The sequence below is a fragment of the Lynx canadensis genome, chromosome C2 (assembly GCF_007474595.2).
Source record: "Lynx canadensis isolate LIC74 chromosome C2, mLynCan4.pri.v2, whole genome shotgun sequence".
NCBI lineage: Eukaryota > Metazoa > Chordata > Mammalia > Carnivora > Felidae > Lynx > Lynx canadensis.
In genome coordinates, this window is record NC_044311.2 from 74966703 (window position 1) to 74993258 (window position 26556).

The window sequence follows — 26556 nt, forward strand, 5'->3', positions numbered from 1 at the left end:
CAGTCGGGCGCTAGGCCTCTAAAGCGTGGTGGGGGGGCTCTCCGTCAAAACCAATCAAAGAACAGAGCAGGACTTCGGAGGCGACGATTGGCCAATCGTCCACAAGCCCTCGGAGGTGTGGTCCCTACTTCTCCTTGGCGCAGCGCCTACTGAACCAGGGGTTGGCCCTCATTCACCAAAGGACCTGCGGGTCTGGCTTGTTGTTTCTTCTACTGGCCCGCAGGGTTCCCTCGTTCTCGTCGGGCTTTAAGGAGAACATTCCTCTTGATCTTTATCATTAAAGTTGCGAGAAAGTGGGGGAAGAGGAGTCCCGGGGGAAAACTCAAATGCAGTGAAGGGCAAAATACATAACTTTCTAGTGTTCTCAAGAAAGGGGAGGAAAAAAAAAATAAAAAACAACTAAAATAAAAAAGTCATAACTACTTGAACTTTTAAAAAAAGTGTTTTAGTTGGCTTGGGAAAAAGAGGAAGTCAAACCGAAATTGCAGAATATCTAGAAAATAAAAATACTGCATACAGATGCTTGTTTGGACATAGTTAAAGCTGGCTCATAAGCAAATTTATAGTGGAAGTAAATTAATTATCCAATTTAAGGGTTAAAAATATGAAAATAAACATAGGAAAGCAGAAGAAAGAAATTGGTAATGATAAAAGAAATTAATAAATTAAGAAACTAGTAATAAAGGCTAATAAATCCAGAGGTTAGAAAAGAAATTAATAACAGCAAAATAGTTTAACCAGAAAGGGGGGGGGGGCAATGCACATTTGGTGTGATAAAAAAAATAAGTGGGAAAAAGTCACATACAGAAAACAAATTATAGATTTGACTAGTTTTGCTCAACTTTAAGCAAATAAATTTGAAAAGTTGGATAAAATGGATGATGTTACAAGAAAATACAATGTACCAAAATAGATCCTGAGATGGAAAATCTAATCAAACGATTACCATAGAAGAACGAGAAAATGTTAGCAAAGAACTATCTTTCCACTACCTTCAGTTCCACCTTCACCTTCACCGCCAAAGCACGTGGCCCAGCTTCTCTCACAAGGAAGTTCCACCAAAATGGTAAATAGTAGTTGACTCCAGTGCTATTAATTCTGTCTTAGAGCACACACACACAAAGAAAGTCTTTCATTCTTTCTATGAAGAGAACATGTCATTGGTACCAAAATTACCAAAGATAGCATGCACACATAATATAGTCCAATTTCACTTATGAATATCAATGTAAAAACTGCCAAATGTTTTATTAATTAAAGTATCTGGTAGCATGTGAAAATAATATACCATGACTTAGGTTTATTCCAGAAATATAAGAATGATTCAATATTAATATAATTAATTAATCTTACTAATAGTTTAAAAGAAAAAAAAAAAACCTGTGTTCATAGATGCTTAACAGGTCCTTGCTAAAATGGAACATACAGGGGCGCCCGGCTGACTTCGGCTCACGTCATGATCTCGCGGTCCGTGAGTTCGAGCCCCGCGTCGGGCTCTGTGCTGACAGCTTGGAGCCTGTTTCAGGTTCTGTGTCTCCCTCTCTGTGACCCTCCCCCGTTCATGCTCTGTCTCTCTCTGTCTCAATAAATAAACGTTTAAAAAAAAAACAGCTGGTTTATAGGAGGTTTTAAAAAAAATAAAATAAATAAAATGGAGCATACATTTTAGATTTTAAGACTTAATCATTAAAGAAGTGATATTTGGACAAGAGGCTAGTTCTCTGAGAAAAAAAGTTGAACCCCTAATCACTTCTTAACACCTAAAATCAAAATAAGTTCCAAGTGAATAAGAGATTAAGTGTAAAAGATGGAAGCATGAAAGAACTAGAAGACACCATGGGAGACTTTAAAAGAGAAAGGTTTTTTCTAGGTGTAACACAATACTCAAACTATAACAGAAAAAGAATTAATAAATTCAACTATATAATTTTGTTGAAGATATGCAGAGCAAAACATACTTAGGAAAAAACAAACAGTAAATTGGGAATAATTTTATAACTCTTATCACAGATGAAGGGCTACTTTTCTTAATATATAAATAACTCCCACAAATAAATAAGAGAACTATAATGTAATAGAAAGCTGTCAAAGAATATGAGCAGACCAATGAAACAAAGTAGAAAGCCCAGAAATAAACCCATGCGTGTATATTATCAACTAGTCGTTGACAAGAGTGCCAGATACACATAATGGGGAGAGGATGGTCTCCTTAGTAAATGGTCCTGGGAAAACTGGATGCCCTCATGCAAAAGAATGAAACTGGACCTCTCTCTTATACCACTAGAGGAAAACATAGGGAAAAAGCTCCTTGGCATTGGTCTTGGCAATGATTTTTTTTCGATATGACACCGAAAGCAAAGGTAACAAAAGCAAAAGTAAACAAGTTGGGACTACATCAAGCTAAAAAGCTTCAGCACAGCAAAGGAGACAGTCAACAAATGAAAAGGCAACTTAAGAATGGGAAAACATAATTGCAAACCCTATATCTGATAAGAGGTTTTGTTGGGGAACGTCATCAAAAAAGATATGACTGACGATTAATCCTTGAGCTGGACTCAGGTGCTCAAAGGCTCCTCACTCCCTCCCCTATCCTTAGACTGTGGGTTCTGCTTGCCTTTCCCACTCCCAGAGGCTGCTCTAAGGACACAGCCTTGAGATGGTGATGTGTTGAAAATGACTGGAGGGTATATGTGACTGAATCCAATTAGGACCTCTTTATAAACTTTTAAGATCTAGCAGGCAGGTGTGGGGATCCAATTGTCTTGCTGCTGCCCAAGACAAGCTTCATATGTAAGTTCTCCTTGCTTATTAAAACTGCCACCTTACCAACCTGGAGTGACCTGCCCCTTCCTTTTGTCTCTCCTTGCCCTCCTTGTATTGGGGCTAAATTTAGATTACACCTGGGAAGCTCCCAGGAGGGTTACAAGCCAACAGGTTAATACCTACAACATAAAGAATTCATTCAACTCAATAGCAAAAAAACCCAAATAATCCAACTTAAAAATGATCAAAGGATTGGAATAGCCACTTTTACAAAGAAGACATACAAATAGCCAACACCTATGTCAAAAGGTGCTCAACATTTCTAATCATCAGGGAAATACAAATCAAAACCACAATGAGGGGCACCAGGGTGGCTCAGTGGTTAAGCCTCTAGCTTTTGGTTTTGGCTCAGGTTATGATCTCCAGTTTGTGAGATCCAGCCCCACGTAGATTTTGTGGACCAGTTTCTATCACAACTATTCAACTCTGCTGTTGTAAAGCAGCCATAGACAACATGTAAACAAAAGGGCCCGGATAGCTATACTCCACAAAACTTTATTTACAAAAACAGATGTCCAAACCATGAGCTATAGTTTATTGACCTCTGTCATATTACCCATTTTACAACTGATTACTGTTAGACCCATCTGACTTTATTGCTTAGTGGATATGACAGAATCCAGCTCAAAATGGGCTATTCTGGATATAGGGTAAGTTGGTGTCCCAAAGTCAAGTGTTCCAGGACCCAGTAACATGCCAAGAGCTGACTCTTAAAGGGCATCTATTTCTCTGCAGCAAATGACATGGCCTCGGCCTTACTCCAGAACACCCAGGACCTGTGTTATGATTCTCCTGCTGGAGGTTGCCAAAAATTCCATACTGTCCCTTTTTCACCACTGATATCTCCAACACCCTGAGGTCTGCCTGATTGTAGAGCTCAAGCAGTAGGGCTGATTGCATTATGGCCTAGAGTTGCTGTACTGCCCTCTCCTGTTCTGGCCCCACTCAAAACTGATCACTTTCTTTTTTTTTAAATTTTTTTTTTCAACGTTTTATTTTTATTTTTGGGACAGAGAGAGACAGAGTATGAATGGGGGAGGGGCAGAGAGAGAGGGAGACACAGAATCGGAAACAGGCTCCAGGCTCTGAGCCATCAGCCCAGAGCCCGACGCGGGGCTCGAACTCACGGACCGCGAGATCGTGACCTGGCTGAAGTCGGACGCTTAACCGACTGCGCCACCCAGGCGCCCCAAAACTGATCACTTTCTATGTCACCTGGTAAATGAGCAGACGACTTTTCCTAGCTGTGGAATGTTGCCTCCAGAACCTAAGAACCTATGGTTTCTTCTTTGTAGAAAGGATGCAACATGCAAAACATCTGCATTTTATTTTGAAGTGGATATATGGCATGGCCCTGACCCCCTGGCTCCCTAAAAATTTCAATGAACTAGTCAGTCCCTGAATCTTCATAGGGTTTGTCTCCTGCTTCCTGGAATACATATTTCTTACCAAGACCTCCAACATAATAATCGCTTTGTGCTTGTCTAATTAGCATAATGTCATCAAAATAATGGTTCAGTGTGATGTCCTGTGGGATATCTGTGTGGTCCAGATCTCTTTGGATTATGTTATGACGGAGAGTTAACACATCCCTGAGGCAAAGCTATCAGTTAATGTTGTAGAGCAATGGGCCAACTACCAGCCTTTGTGAAAAGGCAAATCTGCCTGAGCAGCAGCTGGTCCGTACACTGTTAGCACCAGAGCCTGAGAGTCTTCTCTCCTGGGGAGGTGCTACACCTGGGATAGAGTTGGTAGCGGGCTGGAAAGGGCCATGCCCTCATTGCCCTTTGTATAGTTTCCTATTAAGCCATTATTATTAGTGTAAATACTGGAATTTATTTACCTGAATTCCCCCCAGAAAGTACCAGTAATTGAACCTTGAAAATGGACCTGGAATAGCCAGCATCCAAGATGGTCACCGTTGATTTCCACCTCTCCTGGTCTTTACTCCCACATTGTACCAGAGATGGTTGGTGTGACCAATAGAATACAGCACAGGTGATGGTATGTAACTTTTGGGAATAGGTAGTCAGTGTCTCTCTCTTGAATCACTCACCTGGGGAAAGTCAGCTGTCATGATGTGAGCATTCCTATAGATATGCCACATGGTGTGAACTTGGAAGCAGATCCTTCAGCCCCAGTTGAACTTTCAGATGACTGTAACTCTGGTCAGCAGTTTAAATGCCACCTGGTAAGAGACCCTGAGCCAGAACCACCCGGGTAAAGCTGCTGTCAGATTTCTGACCCTCAGAAACTGTGAGAAAATAAATGTTTGTTGTTTTAAGCTGCTAAGTTTTGAGTTAACTTGTTAAGTAGATATACAGGACTAATACACCTAAGACAGGACTTCTAATTTATCTCAATCCACAACAGAGTATATGGTATTTAGAAAGACCTTATTCAGTGTTGGTTGAATGAGTGAATAAATGGATGGATGAATTCGTGGCAGCACTTAAGTAAACCAGTAATCCAGTCTGTTAGTCTGGTCTAAGAGTTGAGAGATTTAACTTATAATTTTAATATGGTTCACTTCTCAAAAATTCAGATTCTTTCAAATAGGTCTTCCTACCTGGTAATAAAGTGGTAGTAGAGAATAAAACAAAACGAATTATAGAAAGATGATTTAACTTACTGATTCAAGCAAAACTCTCCACTACCATAGTAAAAAGTTTTTATAGCATGAAAATTGAGTTATCAGAAATGAAAGACATAAATTAACCTCCAAAATAAGTTTTTATTACAAAAACTTCTAATTCAATTCATATTCCATTAAGACTAAACTGAGGACCTTGCCAAGCCTACTGACTCATAAGAGAACAAATCAGGAAAGTCATTATGTACTCTGGGGTGACCCAAATTATTCCTTTCCTAAAGAATTCTAGGGGTATGTGGTCTTTTCTGTTAGTATACTTAGTTCGTTTGTTTAGTTGTAAGAACAAGCAGTGAATACAATTCTTGGCAGGCTGCTCTACAGAATAAAGTGTACTAGAATAGAAAATGTGGTTCTAACAGAGCAGAAGAAGCAAGTTACCACAAGGGGGGGATCTACCTTCAAGAAAGAAAAGTTGGCTGGAGGTTAGATTTCTGTTTTCAAAGAAATAAAAAATGAGTTGAGATGTTTACTCCATTCCTTTATCTTTAGATCCACAGCTGCACAGTCCCATAAAAATGAGAAACTGATGTTTTGCAGAGCCCCTTAGTCTCCTTCAAGGAGGCAGAGAACTTTATTAAAGATCTCCTATTTCATTATCTATCAAGTCCTTTCATGTCCCCTTATCTCTTATGATTCTGGAGAAATTCCTTTTCTCTGTGAAAAAAGGAGCACTTGCTGGTGTGAGGCTTCAGGCAGAATTCAGTGTCATTGTTCTTGTAGCCAAGTTGATGTAGTGAAGTCCGTAGATGTTGGCACCAGACCAACTGGCAGTCAAATTTTGGCTCTGCCATTTGTTAGCTGGGTGACATTGAGGTGATCAATTTCCTCAAGTTTGAGTTTACTCATCTATAAGTTGGGAGGATTCAATGGAATGTAAACTTAGCCAAGTGTCTGGCATATATGTGTTCAACTATTAAGGATTATGTTTCTTGATTATTATTTAATTCTGTTGTCTGTAGCCACCTAATTCTTAGCCTTTAGTGATTCTGCAGGAGGAGTCATCAAGATTAAAAGTATAAGCTGATTTGTTCCTCTTGTTGGAGCCACATCAAACCTAGACAAACTGTGATATAGTGGGATTTTTGATGATTAAAAAAAATTAAAGTGGAAAGGAGGCAAGCAGATCATCAGACATGTATATCATATAAAACATGGATAAGAAAAGTTCTGGAAGTCCATTTTATAGACAAAGAAGAGGCATTTTTTTTATTGGGAAAGACGAAGGATAAAATAAAATTCCAATGTGCACAGGTAGCATTAGTTACAATTAACATTTTAGTTTATAATTTGGGAGCATATACCACTTTACATGCATTATATTAATTTAACATATCTCAAATGTTGATTTGAATGGTTAAAATATTTTGAAGGAAACTGGAAAATACTCAAGCAGCTCACTATATCTTTCATAAAATAAACAAAAAATATGTAGAAATTGATTTGTTGCTTGAATTTAAATCAGAAATGACTTAGTTTTTGTGAAAGACAGTGGTTTATATTGTCAGAAGGACTCACTCTAAGGGAAGTCCCCAACATTCTGGAAATGATGAAAGAATTCTCTAAACTCCATTACTTTCTTTTCCTCTGGGAGCCAATTAGATTCTCTGGTATCCAGATGATTCACGTCTTTGGCGGATTCCATAGACAATCAAACCCACAGCGCAGAGACCAAGCACAATGGCCCCAATCACAGGAAGCACAATTGTGTAGTCAGATGAACACTCATCAACTAAGAGAGGGAGAAAGAAAAAAATACAACATAGCAGGTAAGGTTTGGTGAGGACAGACCAGAAAGCAGACTAGAGTGGGAAGAATATGAACTTTTGAGTCAAATCCAAGCTTGACTTTTTTTTTTTAAATTGAAGTATAGTTGATATGCCACCAAGCTTGACTTTTAATTTCACCACTAACTGTGTGAACTTGGATGAGTTATTGAACCTTGCAATTTCCTCATTTATAAAATAAGCAAATAATGTATAAGATTCTTGGGGGATTAAACAAGATACCCTTATCTTTGCAGCAATTAATAGGTTTGTTTTTTTTTTTTAAAGGCTCCATGCCCAACATGGAGTCTAATGCAGGGCTCGAACTCAGGATCCTGAGATCAGGAATTGAGCTGAGATCAAGAGTCTGACTCCTAACCGACTGAGCCACCTAGGCACCCCCAGCAATTAATAGATACTTAATAATCGTTAGACATGTTTTCTTCCAGGTGTGTTCTCTGAAAAGTAGAATGTGCTTACAGGGCGCCTGGGTGGCGCAGTCGGTTAAGCGTCCGACTTCAGCCAGGTCACGATCTCACGGTCTGTGAGTTCGAGCCCCGCGTCAGGCTCTGGGCTGATGGCTCGGAGCCTGGAGCCTGTTTCCGATTCTGTGTCTCCCTCTCTCTCTGCCCCTCCCCCGTTCATGCTCTGTCTCTGTCCCAAAAATAAATAAAAAAACGTTGAAAAAAAAAAAAAAGAATGTGCTTACATACAAGAGATTGTTGTTAGATTATACCTGATCTCTTGAAAACATGTGATGTTTATCTACTTTGTAAAATATTTTTTTGCTACACTTAAAGTTCTAATTATTTATGAGAGCTTAAAAATGAACATTTGTAAATTTGTCAAAACTTTTTTCTTTAGAGGCATCTGGGTGGCTCAGTTGGTTAGGCATCCGACTCTTGGTTTCAGCTCAGGTCATGATCTCGTGGTTCATGGGTTCAAGCCCTTGGGTCATGATCTCATGGTTCGTGGGTTCAAGCTGTCAGCGCAGAGCCTGCTTAGGTTTCTCTCTCTCCCTTTCTCTCTCTCTGCGCCCGCCCTCCTGCCCCCGCTTGTGCGCACACGCACACTCTGTCTCAAAATAAATGAATAAACTTTGAAAATAAAATTTTTTTTCTTTATTTCATTAGAGAGTATTTATTCTGTTTGTTTAAAATGTAGTCAGTCTCAACTGGAGAAAGATGGAGAGCCATGAGGATAAAAGGGAACTCGATTGAATACAAATAAGTATAGAGAACTATATCTTATTCAAGGATAGAGAAAAGGCAATAGATGAATGGTTAAAGAAGATGTGATATGTGTATGTATATACACACATATACGCACAATCGAGTATAATGCAGCCATAAAAAGAATGAGATCTTGCATTTGCAACAACCTGGATGGACCTATAGGGTATTATGCTCAGTGAAATAAGTCAGATTGAGGAAGACAAATACCATATCATTTCCACACATATGTGGAATCTAAAAAACGAAAACACAAGAATAAACAAACAAAAAGCAGAATCAGGTCTATAAATACATAAAAAAAAAAAAACTGACGGGGAGGAAAGGGGAGTAGGGAATGAGTAAAATGAGTGAAGAGGAGTAGGAGACACAGGCTTCCAGTTATGGAACAAATAAGTCACAGGGATGAAAGGTACAGCATAGGGAATATAGTCAATGATATTATAATAGCGGTGCATGGTGACAGGTGTAGCTACACTTGTGGTGAACATAATAACCTATAGGGAAGTTGAATCACTACTTTGTCCACCTGAAACTAATGTAATACCGTGTGTCAGCTGTACTCAAATAAAAAAAAAGTAAAGAAGAAAAATCTCCAGCACATGTTAAGGGGAAAAAAGTAACGCAGAGAAAAATGCATATAGTACTACAATGTTTTATGTAAGTAAAGAGGAAATGAAGATATATTTCTTGCATTTACTTAAAGAAGATCTGGAAGGATAAATGCATGATAAACCAATAAAAGTAATGGCCTATAGATGGCTAAGGGGAGAACGGGATGAAGAAGAACAAGGTGAGGGCAAGGGTTTGTAAGGTAAAACGTCATATCATCTTAGTTTAAGACAAATGCAAAGAAAAATTTTAATGAAAATTTCAAATATTTGAATAAATATATCATAAGATCATGAAAAATAAAAAGAATAGATATGAGAATATATTCATGAGATCGTCTCATGAACCAATATCAAAACAAACCAAGGATCAATTCTCACCTGAGGTCAGACAAAAAAGGATCAGGAGGGACCAGGGAGAGAGAACGATAGAGACTCAACAAATCTGTACAAGACATGCCCTGTGCTTGTCCTATACTATTTCATTTGGCAGTGGACAATATTTACATAATGATGATAATATATACCTTATTGATTTAACAAAAAACAGTGATATAACAATAGAAGGGATGTTGTTAAGAGTATGAAATCCTTATCTGCCATAATAAGAAGTTTAAAGCTAATAAATTGAGAAATAGAAAAGCTTTTTAACATTTTTTAAAAGAATTATTGAGGGGTGTCTGGGTGGCTCAGTCGATGAAGCGTCCAATTTTGGCTCAGGTCAAAATCTCGCCATTTGTGAGTTCAAGCCCTGCTTCGCGCTCTGTGCTGACAGCTCAGAGCCTAGAGCCTGATTCAGATTCTGTGTCTTCCTTCTCTCTGTCCCTCCCATGCTCATGCTCTGTCTCTTTCTGTTTCTCAATAATACATAAACTTTAAAAAAATTAAAAAAAGAATTATTGAGATAGTTACCATAAGAAATTATTAAAATTAGTTAAAAGTACTTTGTCTCTTAGAGGAAGGGCAGGGAAATGTTACTTTTCATGATAAGCCCTTTTGGAGTACACAATTTTGTTATTTAGTATATTAGTAAATATGTATTTCTTAGATAAAAAAGAACGTTGACAAATTAAGAAGTTAATTTGATTAGAATGATTTAGGAAAAGATACAAAAATGTTAAAACAAAATGCAAAGCACCTACCTATTGACCATAATGTGAAACACATATGCTAAAATAATTCCACCATAGGGTATTATAAAGATCTATTCATGTAAGTACACAAAGATATGTTACAATAATCTCATTTTATGAGAGCAAAATGGGCAATCTAGATATCCATCAAAAATGTTAAATGGTATATCCATACAATAGAAGATATTGTGGCCACTAAAAAGAATGTGGTGGATCTCAGTGTGCTGACAGAGAAGTTCCCTAAAATCATGGAGCGTTGCATGAACCCCCAAAAAACTGCAGGTATGCCAGAAGTGAAAAGATAGACAAGATGCTGGGGAAGGGCTGGGATGGGAGTAGACAGCAGCCTTCACTTTCCATATAATTTAACAGTATTTAATATCACATAGCTTAAATGCTGTTAAAATGCAGAAAAGTGGGGCACCTGGGTGGCTCAGTCGGTTGAGCGACCGACTCTTGATTTCTGCTCAGGTCATGATCCCAGAGTCATGAGATTGAGCCCCTCATCAGACTCCATGCTGAGTGTGGAGCCTCCTTGAGCCCCCCCAGCAGACTCGGTGCTGAGTGTGGAGCCTGTTTGAGATTCCCTCGCCCTCTGCCCCTCCCCTGTTCACATGTGCATGCACATGCTCTCTCTAAAATAAAATAATAATAATAATAATAATAATAATAATAAAATGCAGAAAAGTACACAAAGAAAACAATGATCTGATCACCACAATTCTTCCATTTCAATGAATCACTGCAAACCTTGGAAGGCAATTGCTTCCTCTGTACATAGATGAGTGTGTGTGTGTGCTCATGTGTATGCCTGACAAAACATCATTCAATTTTCAAAAAATGATATTTTTCTCTTTACAAATAATTAAGATGATTTAGAAAAGCACAAATAAAAAAATAAAAACTGTAGGAGAGGAAGAAATTTCTTCTTTCCTCCAAGATTCTTCCAGCTGGTTTAAGAATTACAGATTAAAAGGAGGAAAAAAACCCTAAGTTTTATTATATGTGCACAGTAATTCATCAGTAATGAAATTGATACCCAAAGAAATGACCAATGCAGGCAGTTTCTATACATTTAAACAAAGAGGTACTGCATTTGTGAGGACTTGACAGGATAAAAAGAACAGATGTTTGGGAGCGTCAATTAGTAAGGAATTCTAAGCGGAATTTGGGCTGAGATAGCAGATTAATAAAAAGTAACAGGGTTTGTTTCTATAGCTTTCTTGGCTTTAACGTTCCTCTCTCTGGTGACAGGATGTGTTTTTACTGTGTGTTTTACAGGGAGGGTACCTTTCATATGGGAGATTTCCTGCTTTCAGGGTGACCGAGGAGGGTCTGAATGTCCTTGCACTGGCCGTTTCCCAAGTAGATTCAACTCAAAATAATCAGTATGCCATTGTGGTACATTTTGGGCCAGCCTCCCCCGGAACCCTTACAAAACCAATCACCTGAAAACCACCCACCCAGAAATTATCCTTGCGAAAACATGGACAAATATAATTTCAGGCATCTTTCTTTACAACTATAAGGACATGGGTAGAAAAATATATACACATACTTTTATTAAAATAGGATCATACAAATGCTATTTACCAAAATTGCTTATTTTAATTGATTTCACAGAAGAAAAAAGCTAAAACAAAACTGGGAAAACTACCAAACTTCAAATAAATGTAACTTTGTCACAGGAAGTATTGTTTCATAAAAGATCTCTTTAAGGTTCAAAAAAGAGACTATAAATACACACTAAAGGATTATGAAGTGCATTAAGAGGTTATGAAATATGTGAGAGACAGTATGCATTTTCTAAACTCTGTGTTTCCAATTTAGACATTATCTATTGATAATGTTTTGAAAGATTAGCACTAACAGATTCCCTTCTCTCTCTCTTATTCCCAACTCAAATTTTGAATAAATGTATTATTTTTTTACAAAAATTTTAATGTTTATTTTTGAGAGAGAGAGAGAGAGAGAAAGACAGAGCACAAGTGGGGGAGGGGCAGAAAGCGAGGGAAGCAGGCTCCAGGTTCCCAGCTGTCAGCACAGAGCCCAACAAGGGGCTCCATCTCACGACCCTGCACACCACCCCCCCCCAACCATGAGATCATGACCTGAGCCAAAGTCAGATGCTTAACTGACTGAGCCACCCAGGTGCCCCTGAATAGATACATTATTTTTTAAATCATTGTTCTGGTTTATAACATTTCAATTCTATTTGATAACTATCATTCCAATAGTTTTAAAAAAATACGTTTCAAATATATAACACACATTCCTGATTCAAACTCAAAATAATACAAAATGTTGTATGTTGAGAAGTTCCACTTTCACCTTTGTCTCATCTTTTTTGTCACCCCTGTCTTAACCACTGGTTTTCCATATACATTTCCAATGTTTCAGGTATAAGCAAAAATGAAAATATATTTTATTTCCTCCTTTTCTCACTATTATGCATTATGTTTTTTCACTTAACAATATATTTTGGGTAACTTTCCTATACATACATAAAAATGTATGTTCTCATTCTTGCTTATAACTATATTCTGTTGTGGGATGTATCTGTTCCAGACTGATGGACACTTCTCTTGTTTCAAACTCTTACTATTACAAATAATGTTGTGATGAAAAACCATGTACATGGTTTTCATATACAAGATGTATCTGTATGATAAATTTTCAGACCCATAGTTGTTTAATGCTTTTTCCATTTATCTATTTAAATAGATAAAATGCTTTTTTTTTTTAAAACTGTGGCTTCTCTATTCCAGAGAGATATTTGCTTATGTTCTTGTTTATAATGTGGCTTCTCTCTGATCTTACCAAATTTCATTGTCAAACACTATCTTTAAGAAAAGCTCCTTGGTGTTATATCTCTTGAATTATTTCATGTTTGAGGATACCTGCCTATTATCTTAGTAAATGATATTTCGGAGTCACACTTTCTTCCCCTTAGGATTTTGTAGATGTTGTTTGCTGGATTTAAATGTTATAGGTGATTTGGTTTTTTAATGGAGAGGGAGAATTTGTATGTCTAAAGAATTCTTTATCTTTAAAGTTCTATAGCTTAGTTTGGCTGTATCTTAATGTTAAGCTTTCTTTTAAAAAAATATTTATTTTGAGAGACAGAGAGAGCGCAGCGCTTGTGTGTTCTACATGCATGCACACACAAGTGGGGAAGGAGCTGAGAGAGTGAGAGAGAGAGAATCCCAAGCAGGCTCCTCACTGTTAGCACAGAGCCCTATGCAGGACTCAATCCCAACTGTGAGACCATAACCTGAGCAGACATCAAGAGTTGGACACTCAACCGACTGAGCCACCCAGGTGCCCAATGTTAAGCTTTCTGTGTCTATTTTTTCCTGGGTTACACTGTGCTCTTGCAATCTGCAACTTCAAACATTTATCTTAAGCAAAATCTCTAAAACTATCAAATTTATCTTCTTCCTATTTTTGAAATCTCTACTTTAGAGGCACCAATTATCCTTATTTTAGACAATCTGAATATCTCCCATGCCTAGCAGCTGCCCTATCATGGTATGATCTTATTTTTTATCTGCATTAAATGCTTATTTCAGTTCTTTTCTCTTGAAGATAACTCATTTTTCAGCTCTATTCTGCCTCTTACTATTTGTTACTATGCATTGCTTTGATACTCAATTTGTTCACTCATAGGAATGAACTCTCCCATTCACCTCACTCTTTCATTATAACATTTCACCCCTGAGTTCTGGTTATATGGAATTCACACTCTTATTAAGTGATTCTCAGCAAAATCAACTGTCAGGGATTTCTGTTTCTTGAGTTACGTTTTCTTTGTATTTTATCAACTATATTCCTTTCTAACTCTCCCTCCTTTAATTGTGGTAAAATATATATAACATAAAATTAACTGTTTTTTTAATGTTTTATTTACTTTGGGGGGGGGGAAGGCAGAGTGAGAGGGAGATGCATTATCCAAAGCAGACTACAGGCTCTGAATTGTGAGCACAGAGCCTAACGAGGAGCTTGAACCCATGAACCGTGAGATCATGACCTGAGCCAAAGTGGGACGCTTAACTGACTGAGCCACCCAGGTGTCCCTTAACTGTTTTCAAGTGTACACTTCAGTGACATTAAGTACATTCACAGTTTGTGCAACCATCACCACTATCCATTTCCAGAACATTTTTCATCTTGCCAAACTAAAACTCTGTAGCCATATTTTAATCTAGCCTTATTCTTACATTCTTTTGCCGCAATAATTTTGCATAGTGGTCATGTACCTTGTTTCATCTTGCTTATGCTTGGGCATTTCATCCATGACATTGAATTTCCTTTAACATCATTTGGGTAAATTAGGATATTTCTTCCCATTGTGAGATCAGTTAATGTTTCCCATTGAACTACCTATTGGGATTCTTTCTTCTTTTCTGTACCTTGGGAATTAGCTATAGTCTGGGGGTACCCTGGGATTTGGGGTTGGTTCCCCAGTTCACTTCTATCAGTCTCTGTGTTTACCCTGCTTCCTTTTCCCAGTAGCCATTTTCACTACTCCTAGATGAGAAGAGATAAAATGACCAGGCTTTTTCTCTCCAGTTTTAGGAATGGTAGTATGTGTTCACAGGATTTTTTTTTCTCTCATATGGCTTCTTGGTGTGTGTGCTAGGGAAGCAGGTGTCCTGCTGAGCTCTCAACTCTTCCTCTGAATCTTGTTTCTTTTTTGTTCACCAGTTTTCAAAGTGTATTGCATCAGCTTATATTTCCACTGCTACTGGTGATTTTTAAACACCCTTTTCCCTTCCACCCATCTACTAGATAATGAGGAAGGAAAATTCTGTCGGGAAAATTTAGTCACTATTTTAACTCTACTTTTTCATTTTATGTATTTCTGTAATACTTAAAACAAATTTAAAAATTTAACAGAATTTAATTTAAATACTTGTTTAAGTATTCAAATTTTAAATCACCTACATATATCTTTTGCTTCCATTTTTTTCTTAAAAATTAAGAATCAGTACTGCAGAATAAATTATAACCATTTTAACCAATTTACTGTATGGGGCAAAACCAAAATTGGGCAGACATTTCTACACATTTGTTAATCAACGTCTTGTCTGTTTTGTAATTCGTATGTAATTCTTTAATCACATATTTGTGGAAAACCTAAAAACAATAACAATTCTAAACATAATAATTAAGTAAATTATTATATAATGTTGATAGCATATTCATGATAGCAGCCATAATAATGACACTTTGCAAGTTTAATAGCATAGAGAAATGCTTATGATGCACAGGTAACAAAGGATTTCAAATTGTGTACTCTGTATACTTCCAGTTAGCAAAACAATACTCATGAGAGGTAAATACATCAATATGAACAATGGATGGTTATTTCCAGGTGGGCATTATCTCTAGATGGGTTGCAGAGGGAGGGGCGAATTCAGGATGCCCTATCCTCAGCAGAAGAGAAAATGGAGTTGAAACTCGCCGGACAGGCAAGCAGCAGGTACACTCACTAAAGGCAAGGGTCAAGCGCCTGCCAGCCCCGGCACCCCACCCCCACCCCCACCCCAGCCTCCTGGGCAGGGCTTCCCGGGGTGCGCGTAGCAGCCTCCTGCCCCGACGCCAGAAAGCGACAAGCAGCGCTCTGCAGGAAGCCTCGGGCCCCTGGACCTGCAGCCGCAATAGGGAGACTCGGAGGCAGCTCCAGAAGGATCCAGGGGCGGACAGAGAGCCACTTTCCAACAGGTAGCGGGCCGCATTCTCAATCCGAGACCCTCCCCGGAACTCACGCAGAAAGTGGGCAGAACTGAGAGGCCGGAACGCATCCGGGCTTTATTTACCAGTCTTTCAAAGGACAGCTTTGCTCTTTTTGCTTACTAGAATGTTAATTCACAGTAAATTAAAAGATAATCGGCGGGTGTGTGTGAGGGGGTACACAACAGGACTCTAAGCAGCAGCCACTCTAAAGAACTCACCGAAGATGGTAGAAAGGAAAAGTGAACTTAAGTGAACTGCCTTATCCCCCTCTCCTTGATTTTAATTCCGCTTTTTTCCCGTGTGCTGTGGGGGAAATGTCCACACACTAGAAGAGGAACATTCCTTTAGTCATTCTACAGGATGCTGAGGAGCATGGTGAATAAGCAGCTTGTGCTCTGCAGTATAGAACCTTTCAAGTACGGGAGTCAGGAACGGGGTACTTGTTGATACCTGCTGGAGGGACCCGCTGGAGGGACCGGCTGGAAGGACCTGCTGGAGATGGAGAGAGAGAGCATCTCTCCAAAGGCAAGCCCTTGCTGGTAAAACAGTTACTTTGGGAAACACCAGGTCCTCCCATCCCAGATTTTCATCAACATCAACTGTTATAAGAAGGAAACAGGAATGTCCTGACACTGTGAACGTCGTCAGGGGCTCTTGAAGCTCTCTTGAACCTCTGCCCTCCCCACCCTCACTTCTGAGAAAGTGGAGACAGCTAAAATCCTTCCAGGGAAAGCCAGTACATGCCCTAGATAAGCAGTGGTTATACAGCTGTTGCCAACTTTCATACACTTCCTGTTCAAAACAATGAATGGCACCTCTGGCAAATACAGAAAAACAAACCTTCCTGTTAGGAAAAGCAGTTGAAAACATCCAGAAGCCCATTCCTCCCCCTTGTCTCTGAAATGAAAACCTCAATTCTCCCATTTAAACAATGTAATAGAAAAGCACAAGTAACATTCCAAGCCATATTTGATAGAATTTTTCTTCCCCATCCAGTCAGGAACCTCCTGGTTTATGATTTTCTTGGTAAAACTTTGCTTAAAAGGAAAAGTGGGTGATAATCTGGCGTAGATCTACCTGTTCTGCTTGCCATTCCTGATCATTTTTGATGCTTAGCCTGCATCCCCTCCCTACTGTGGCCCAAATTAACAAATGTACAAGTATAGACTAGAATCAAAGAAAATAAAGCAGAGAAAAAAAGCGTTAAGAAGGCAGACAACAAGGGGCGCCTGGGTGGCTCGGTCGGTTAAGCGTCCGACTTCGGCTCAGGTCATGATCTCACAGTCCGTGGGTTCGAGCCCCGCGTCGGGCTCTGTGCTGACAGCTCAGAGCCTGGAGCCTGTTTCGGATTCTGTGTCTCCCTCTCTCTGTGACCCTCCCCCGTTCATGCTCTATCTCTCTCTGTCTCAAAAATAAATAAACGTAAAAAAAAAAAAATTAAAAAAAAAAACAAAAAAAAAAGAAGACAGACAACAAATGAAGGTGAAGAATTTGGATCCTCTTTCGTTTGGCAAGATCTTTGATATGTGCTTTCTATTTTTAAAAAATGAAATGTTGGGGGACACTTGAGTGTCTCCATCAGTTGAGCATCTGACTTCCCCTCAGGTCATGATCTCAAGGTTCATGAGTTCGAGCCCCACATTGTGCTCCGTGCTGTCAGTGCAGAGCCCACTTTGGATCCTCTGCCACCTGCCCCCCACCCCTGCACCTTCTGTGTTTCGCACGCTCTCTCTCAAAAATAAACATTTTAAAAAAATGAAATGTTGGGAAGCTATCTAGGTTGTTTTTTTTTTTAACTAATAACACATTATAATAGCATAGAATGTCTTTTTAAAAATAATAGTCTATTAACACCATTCTGTAATTCAAGTAAATCAGGAATTGGGCACAATTCAGGAGTTTTAAATGACTTTAGAATCTATTTTGAAATGGATTGGTTTTTAAAGAAGTAATGTATACATTTTAACTAGATATTGAGACTCTTCAAAATGTGTAAGAAAAATCAGTGCTGTTTGAAAAAGTCCTTCTACAATTCTCCCTTTGGGTATTTGCTCTCTCCCTCTCCCAAGCATGTCCCTGCTTCTTATCCCTAATTCTCAAAGCCAGCCCTCTATTACCAGGTGTGGAAGATGGAATTCAAGCCCATATGGCACAGCCTCCCTATGCCAACAGGAGAAAGTGGTGGCTACATTTTATTTAGCCTTCAGATGGCCCCTGGGGGAAAGTTGGGTTTCCTAATAAGATTGGGAGGGTCGGATAGGCTACTAGAAGAACTGATTCCTTCACTTCAGGCTGAATATGAAGCCAGAATTCCCAAGGCCTTAACCTTGCACACTTTGAAGAAGGTGGGGCTTTACACGCGTTCATATCCTCTACTGGGCCTCTTTCTGGCCACCAGGCATGCTGTTAGCAAAACGACAAGCAGTCCTGCGATACTCAGGCCCACGGCCACAGGGATTTCTCTCCTGTTTCTGTCACTGAAGCATTCATCCGCTGCAATTGAAGTCAGAGTAACAGGTGTTACAGGCTGGCCACAATGCTGGGAAGTGATACTGCCCCTGCCTGCCTCAGCCTGACAGAGAAGGAAACCCAGAGAGAGACGGAGCTGCTGGGCTTCCCACCTGCTGCCTCAGACACACAGGTGAAAACGAGGAAGATAGGGTCAGCACAATGATCTGAAATGTGCAGTGCTTGTGATCACTTAAGGACTAAATTAAACTGCAGATACCCAGTCCCCACATCCTGGAAATTAGTTTTGATGGGTTGGAGGTGGGGTCCAGGGGATTCCGATGCAGCCGGGAGGCAGATCCAACTTTGGGAAATGTTGGTTTGATCTAGAGAGTCAGGATCAGAACTGTAAGCCACAGTAAGTTCTGGGGTCATGTTTCCCAACTCTGGAAACAGGGACCTGTGTCAAACTGCACGGCCAAAGTTTTCTATTCAAACGCTGCTTCTTACAGTGGCTGCCGGACAGTCTGGGGCTGGAGAAATCGTTTTCAGGCTCTGGGATTTTAGTTCCCTAAAATGGGTTGAGAATGTGGGAGGCTGAGAATTGGATGAGAGGGTGAGGGAAGGAGGGGGAAAAATGAAAAGATAGTTTTCTACATCTCCCTTTGGGCACTGCTAATAGAAGTCAGGTGTATGTTGCTGAAAGGTGTTATTTCTCATCTCTGCCACTACCAGGTTTCATACACCTGCTCACTTCCTGCTTCACAGAGGTTCTGAGCCGGAGGAAGAGCAAATGCGTGCCTCATTTAAGGTCACAGGATTAATAACAGAGGCTTTTCAAATCCTTATTATGAATTTTTAAGTTTCCCCAGATTGGAAGTTTTCAGATAAGATGACAGAGTGGGGCCAACCTACTAAGAAATATTACTATTTTTATCTTGGTGCTGTGGTAAAGGTCCAAAATGGAGGCAGAGATTTTAAGACTCAGACAAAATCTACAGAAATTAGGGGATCTGAGGCAAGCCACACTTTATTCCTTCTTCTGCTCAATGCTTCCCAGCAAGTATGTCAGAAGTTTTTTGTAGGCACATCTTCAATTTTATAATGGAACTCAAAGAGAAGTTGGATTCACATTACAGAAATTTAAGTTACAGCTAATCTTCCAGCTAAATCTGTTTATGAAAATTGAGAGGTAGTCATAACGTCATTAGTTATTATGAAAGGAATGTTTTAGAAACTGAAATTCAATTCCTGCACATATGTAGAAATCCTTGTAACCCATTTTCCCAGCGGGGAAAAAAGGACTTTTTCAGAAAGTCAGCCTGGTCTGTCCCTGGCCTTCTTCCTAGGACCTGCTTCCCTCTGTGGTGGTTCAAACACAAAGCAGAAGTTGCATGGGAACTAAGACTAGCTACAAGGAAGCTCTAGTCAGGAGAACTGAGTCCATAATTGAAAACAGGGTGCCCAACAGAGTATATTTCTATCTTGAAATATTCCATCTTTCTCTTTTCCCTCTGCAAGTGGGAAAGAATCTATTCTGAAATCTTGAATTTTAGATATTACTAATACTCAGGATCTTTAAAGTCTCTCAAAATACCTGAGTTAACTAGTACTCAATAGCTTGTAAAGAGGAAGTTGTAGGTGGTATTTTCTGACTTTTTGATTCAGTCAGTGAGTGTGTGTGTGTGTGTGTGTGTGTGTTGGAGGAGTCAGAATACATGTTTTAGTCATATAAAGAGAACATATCCTGCTGTGGGAGGACAAGGGTGGGTTAAGGTGTCTGATTTTGAGGTTGGTTGACTCAGAGGAATGGCAGGAGGGGAACTTGGCCCTAAAAGCTTTATAGAATCATACTGTTGTAGGAAGCTCATGGATTCTTGTCCCTTTGACAATTGCACACACAAAAAACAACTCGATACTATCCCTGGGTCTCTGAAGTTTATGTTTGTGACATGATGAAGATTTAACTTACCATTTCCAAATTGGTCGTCTTCAAAATCAAAGGCTTGAAATTGGACATTCATTGTTTTCAGTTGAAGCTGGGTTGACAGCTGGATGCTCTGCTCACTCACACACTTGAAGGAATGCCCAACCACAGTCTCAAACATCACCATAGCACTTTTCATTCCTTGGTAAATTTTCTCTGAAAACACAAAGATGAATTATAGGCACATCAGAATCTTGGCATATATCCAATGAGTTCCAGCGGTTACTGGGTGGCCCATGTATAGTTAAATGGCCTTCATTTACATATGGCTTTCAGGGGTTCTGCCCTGTCCTCATGAAAAACCACTCTTCTGCTCTTTGGGGACTTTTTCCTGTATTCTGTAGCATGTGGGGGCAAAGTCACATGAATTAGAATGTGACAACATTGAAATGAGAACTTTTAGGACTTTTTCTTCAGTTGTTTTAAGTCATTGGGGGCAGTGGTGGGGACTATTGTCAGTGTTTGGGGACTACAGAGAAGTGCCCAGAAAAACTTCAGAAACAAGAGAAGCAAGATCGCTCTCTGTGACAGTCACATGAACCCTTAATGAATCAGAATAGACATCCAAAGTCTCCAAGTGGAGCGTTTACATATTACTAGATTATATTAATACAGCAAGAGGACAGGCTAATCCCATCATTAGGAAGGGTTGTTACATCCATCCACATGGAAACAGAGAAGGGAGAGGCCCATCTCTGCCCATTTAAGTGCTGCTGGGGAGAGAATGTTCTGCTTAAGGACTGGCCCTGTTTGTTTCCTGACAGGTACGCCCGCTTCAAGGTGGATGGGGCTAAACATTTTAATCATATAATTAACTCCATTTGCTCTAATTTTACATTCATCAAACACCCTTTTGATTATACTTTGGCTTCTTGAATGGGAGAAAGTTCACTGGCCAGAGGACCCAACTAGCTAGTCCCCCTGGCATGACGGTGTAAGAAACAGTTGCATGAAAAATGCACAAATTTGCATTCTGATTTTATGCATCAATTTCATGACCTTGGTTTAACATCAGCCTCTTTGAAGAAACAGACAATACGTAAGGGGGTGCTGACAGCTCTCATGATTGAGGACCAGACTATGGACCTTAGTGAATTCACCAAAGTGTGCCTGCAAGGAATACCCATGGGCTATTAATGAGGGAGCTTGTGAATTCACCAAAGTTGTGCCTGCAGGGAATACCCATGGGCTGTTAATGAGGGAGCTTGAAAGTCTCCCTCCTTTTCTGTCTCTGTGGATGTGTTGCCTGTGCCTAAGGTAACATCCCACATTAAGGGTCTGCTTGCTATGTGCCGGGTGCTGTGCAGGTACTCTACGTGTACTTTCCTGTTTAATTCTCATAACAACCATTTGAGATTGGTTCTACTTTCTCCATTTTACAGACAAGGAAATGGAGAGTTGGAGAATTGAAAACATTTGCCTAAGATTCTACAATTAGTAAGTGGAATTTGGACTCAAGCAGTCTGATTGTAGAGCTTGCTATCTTTTTTTTTTTTTTTAAGAGAGAGGGAGAGAGAGCATGAGCAGGGGAGAGGGGCACAGGGATAGAGAGAATCTTAAGCAGATTCCATGCCCAGTGTGGAGCCTGATGTGGGGCTTGATCCCACGACCCTGGGACCATGATCTGAACCCAAATCAACAGTCAGATGATCAACCCACTGAGCCACCCAGGTACCCCTCTAGAGCTTGCTATCTTAACCACTACCCGATTGCTGTCTCCTGCCATTACTGTACTATTTACTGTAGACTCTTCATTGGCACATGCAAATGTCCTACATGATGTACTGAATTATCCATGTGTACTGCTATACCATGGGTTATACCCCAGGGTAGTTGTTTACTACCACTACTACTGCTGCTGCTATCACTCCCAATAACATTACAACAGTCACTACCACTGTAAGTACAACTGACTACTGTTACTAATACCATCACCATCACCACTGATGTGCAAATTGTCATTATTGTGACTACTATAGCTCCTGCTACTACTGCTGAGCCTGGATTATTGGGACCTAGAATTCTTTTATCCCCTTTCTCAGCTTCTAACTTAGCTTCTGGTCTGACTTATCCTTCCCTTGCTTCTTGAGACATCACTACCTTATTCCTGGCTAAAATTTGGTCCATGCCTAGTGATAACATTAGCTAATTTATGTTAGCGTTCATAATATTTATTCCCCAGCCTATATGAGTTTACTTGTCTACGTGAGTTACTATGTGAAAGTGAGTTGTCAACTATGACACCTTACTTACTTTTAACCAATAATCATTGACAACATCCTCTTGAACAATATCAGTATCATATATCTACTATTCTAGATAGACATTTCTCCACATTTTCATTTCCTGGCAAGTTTCTTTAGTATAGGCTCCTTAATAAGATAAGTTTAAGCCAGTAAAAAGATAGAAGTTTAAAAAGGAGAAAACAGACATGAAAACTGTTTGTACAGTACCTGGCACCTAAGAGGTGCTCAACAGTGGTTTGTTATCTAAGTCTGGGCTTTCCAGAGAAATGTCTGATCCCTCTGAGCAATTCCCCCAACTTGACTGGGAGCATTACCTTTCTAGACACGAACACTGTAGGAGTTCTCTCGAATGGCCCCACTGAGGGCAATTCTCTATGTAGCAACTGGACTGAATCTTTATAAATATAAACATGATATATCATTTTCTATACCAAACCCTCCAATGACATCCTTTCACACTTTAGACTAAAATTCAAAGTCCTTACCTTGACCTACCCCCAAGACCTACATGCTCTGGCCTGGATGCCCCACAGATCTTCTCTGCTGCTTTGCTCACTCTCTTGCTGACCCCTGAACACATGAGCAACTTCATTCCTTAGGACTTGTGTATCTGTTGTTCCCGCCACCGGAAAAAAGCTTCCCCAGGCCCAGATGCCCCCAGATGGGGTATCTCTCTGCTCAAACCTCACCTCTTCAGAGAGGCCTTCCTTCTTAGAGGTCTCACTTAAAATATCTTTCCAGTCCGCTCCACAAGGACCTGCTTGTGTTTGCTCATAGAACTTAATACTACTTAACTATTATAATTTAATGATCTTTTTATGTTCCTTTCCTCACTTCTAGAATGTAAGTTCCATGACAGCAGGGACTATATGTTTGGATAAATGGATTTCTACTGCCTATTAGAGGGCTTGGCACCCAGCTGGCACTAATACATTTTTGTAGAATAAATGCATAATTTCAAGAGTATAGAAAAAACTGCACCATCAATAGCAAGTCTGTCCAAAAGTCACTAAACTCTTTATTGTTGCTTTAATGATCTCTGCTTTAATGATATCTGACATAATTTAGTCCAACCTCCTTCGTGAGCAGATGAGCAAACTGAAGCAAAGATGTAGTAAGTTCTCCTGGGTATTGCTTTAGTCTATTTCTCCAAAGCAGCATCAAAGATTAGTAAACTCAATGGACTGAAAAATGAGCGAACCAGAAGCACAGCACCAGAGCTGGTGGAATAGCCTTCTCTGACTACTTACCTGGATTTGAGACTGTCAAATAGGCTCTCACCTCACTGATATAATAGGAGTTTTCATCCTGTAAAACAGCAGTGTGTTAACCTTTGGGCAATCTGTTTTTATGTTTATGATCCTGGTTTACAAACTTTGTTTAACTATTAAATCCTGGATATGGGGATTTGGGGGTATGTTGGTATGGAGCCACAATTGTGTTTGAAAACTTAAAAAAAACTTCAAAAAAACTATTCAAAGTAAATAATAAGTAATGGCTTACCCTTGCCCCCAAATGTCTGTACTTCATACTTGTTGCTATAGCCTAAAATTCAAATTCCACCAGCCCAGAGACCCTTCAGTTGGACCAAGTTTCTTCTTGTTAAAATACATACACATCTGGAAGATGGAGAGGTTGGAGGGGTATGCAGTAAGCTTTTACTAGTAATTAATATCTTAGGGTAGAGATTCAAACTGAGACCACTCATCTTAAAGACTACCATGGGTAGACTTCATGGGGCTCATAAACTCTTTGGGTGTGCAAAATTTTACGTGCATTTTCCTGGGGAGAGTATCAATTGCTTTAAATAGATTAAAGGGTTCATGTCTCCAAAATGGCTAGATAGGGCCACCATGAGGGATTCTGGAACAAAAAAGATCTCCTCTGAGATCACTGGGTGTTCTCTAGAAGAAGACCCCAAGTGACCATGTTCAGAAACATAAGGCAATGTTCCACATTTATTTAGGAATTGTTCGAAAACAAAATGAACCATTACAAAATAGCCCTATAATCTCCTGTGAGACTAAAGGTGTGACATTAAAGGGAATTGAACTGAGATATGAAAGGGTAAGTTTAAAAAGGAGGTTTTGAGGGGCGCCTGGGTGGCGCAGTCGGTTAAGCGGCCGACTTCAGCCAGGTCACGATCTCGCGGTCCGTGAGTTCGAGCCCCGCGTCGGGCTCTGGGCTGATGGCTCAGAGCCTGGAGCCTGCTTCCGATTCTGTGTCTCCCTCTCTCTCTGCGCCTCCCCCGTTCATGCTCTGTCTCTCTCTGTCCCAAAAATAAATAAACGTTGAAAAAAAAAAAAAAAGGAGGTTTTGAGTTTTCTTATTTTTTATTTTTTTTATTTTTGGGGGGGGAATTTAAAGTAGGTGATTTACAGTTATTATTTGTAAACATTCAATAGAAAACTATCCATGAGTAAGAGTGAGCAACCAAAATCAGAATCCAAAATGGAGTTACCTTTAGAAGTTCCAAGTCTAGTCATTAAAGAAATTAGTAATAATAATCTTGACTATATTACAGTCCATTTGTGTATTATTTTTTTTTAATTTTTTTTAACATTTATTTATTTTTGAGACAGAGAGAGACAGAGCATGAACAGGGGAGGGGCAGAGAGAGAGGGAGACACAGAATCTGAAACAGGCTCCAGGCTCTGAGCTGTCAACACAGAGCCCGATGCGGGGCTCGAACTCACGGACCGTGAGATCATGACCTGAGCTGAAGTCGGACGCTTAACTGACCAAGCCACCCAGGCGCCCCATTTGTGTATTATTTGTAGATGAAATGATGATTCCCTATACAATATAAGGCTTCCAGAAATACAAACTGTTTTAGTAAGGTAAGCTAGCTGCTATTGACACATTCAACTCTAGATCCTATAATTCATTGAACAACACCTACCACATACTGGCTTCTTACCTTATGCCAGGCACTGGAGCAGACACTTCTATGCCATGCCTTATTTAATCCTCACAACAACTATGAGAAGAAATAAAGGCTCACTGACATGCTCAAGGTCAGAGCCCTAATGGGTGGCAGGGGAAGATATGACCCCAAGCTTCTTGTCTCCAAGTCTAGTGTTTAATTCCTCTTATATCCACTCCACACCAGGAATTGTTCTAGGTCATAGGAAAAGAAGAAGAAGAAGAAGAAGAAGAAGAAGGAGGAGGAGGAGGAGGAGGAGGAGGAGGAGGAGGAGACCTGGTTCCTTCCTTCTACATACTCAGTCTTAGGTCTCAAAGGCAAGGTAAACAATGTGCTTGAACCGTCCATTTGTTTTAGAGAGAAACATCTGTGACCCAGGCCCTTCTTGGGTCACTTTCACAAACCACTACTCAGGTTATTCTTTATTTGGGGTCCTTTTTAGCATATAAGAGACCTGTAATTCAGGGCTCAAAGTCACTGTTACAAGATCCCTACCCTATCCTAAGAGCAGAAAGGATCCTTTGAAGAGATTTAAGCAGAACATTGACACAAGCATAACTTTGTTTTTTGAAATTGCTTAGGTGGCAGTGTGAGATTGCTTTAAGGAACAGTAAGAGAACAGTGATGAGGCCAGCTCTGAGGTCCACAGGAGACCTCCTGGAATCTTCCCCTTCCTGTGGCATCTGCTTGATCTATTCTCACATTAGGAAAAGCTCTGTATTTCTATAAAAGCTTCACAGTTTACTAAGTGCATGCTTTCACCTACATTGCCTCCTTTGAGCCTCACAACACCCCCCTGAGAGAGAATAAATATTATCAACCCATTTGGCAGCTGAGAACAAAGAGGCTCAGAGGAGTTAAGCATCTACCTCTAATTCACATTCTTTGTAGGCAAGACAAAACAAAATCTGGTCTACAGGATCCTGCCCTACATTTTCCTCTGTGGGATATGTGGGTTTAGACAAAAAAAAATTCGTTGTGCAAGAATTTTCTTT

The 26556-nt window shown here is 39.8% G+C and overlaps 1 protein-coding gene across 3 annotated transcripts in view; it reads right to left on the reverse strand.

Moving 5' to 3' along the window:
• Positions 1-6304: 6304 nt before the first annotated feature.
• LAMP3 (lysosomal associated membrane protein 3) overlaps positions 6305-26556 on the reverse strand; it is a 51711-nt gene continuing 31459 nt past the window's right edge. For 2 of the 3 annotated variants that reach the window (XM_030329985.1, XM_030329983.1), the window contains 4 exons: positions 23886-23943; positions 20375-20545; positions 18281-18447; positions 7146-7205 (listed from right to left, as the gene is read on the reverse strand). In XM_030329985.1, coding sequence (XP_030185845.1) covers positions 18308-18447; positions 20375-20545; positions 23886-23943 — 369 coding nt within the window. In that variant the 3' untranslated portion in view covers positions 7146-7205; positions 18281-18307. Of the gene's footprint in view, positions 7206-18280; positions 18448-20374; positions 20546-23885; positions 23944-26556 lie in introns of all 3 variants that reach the window. The other variant, XM_030329984.1, reaches the window with a different exon arrangement.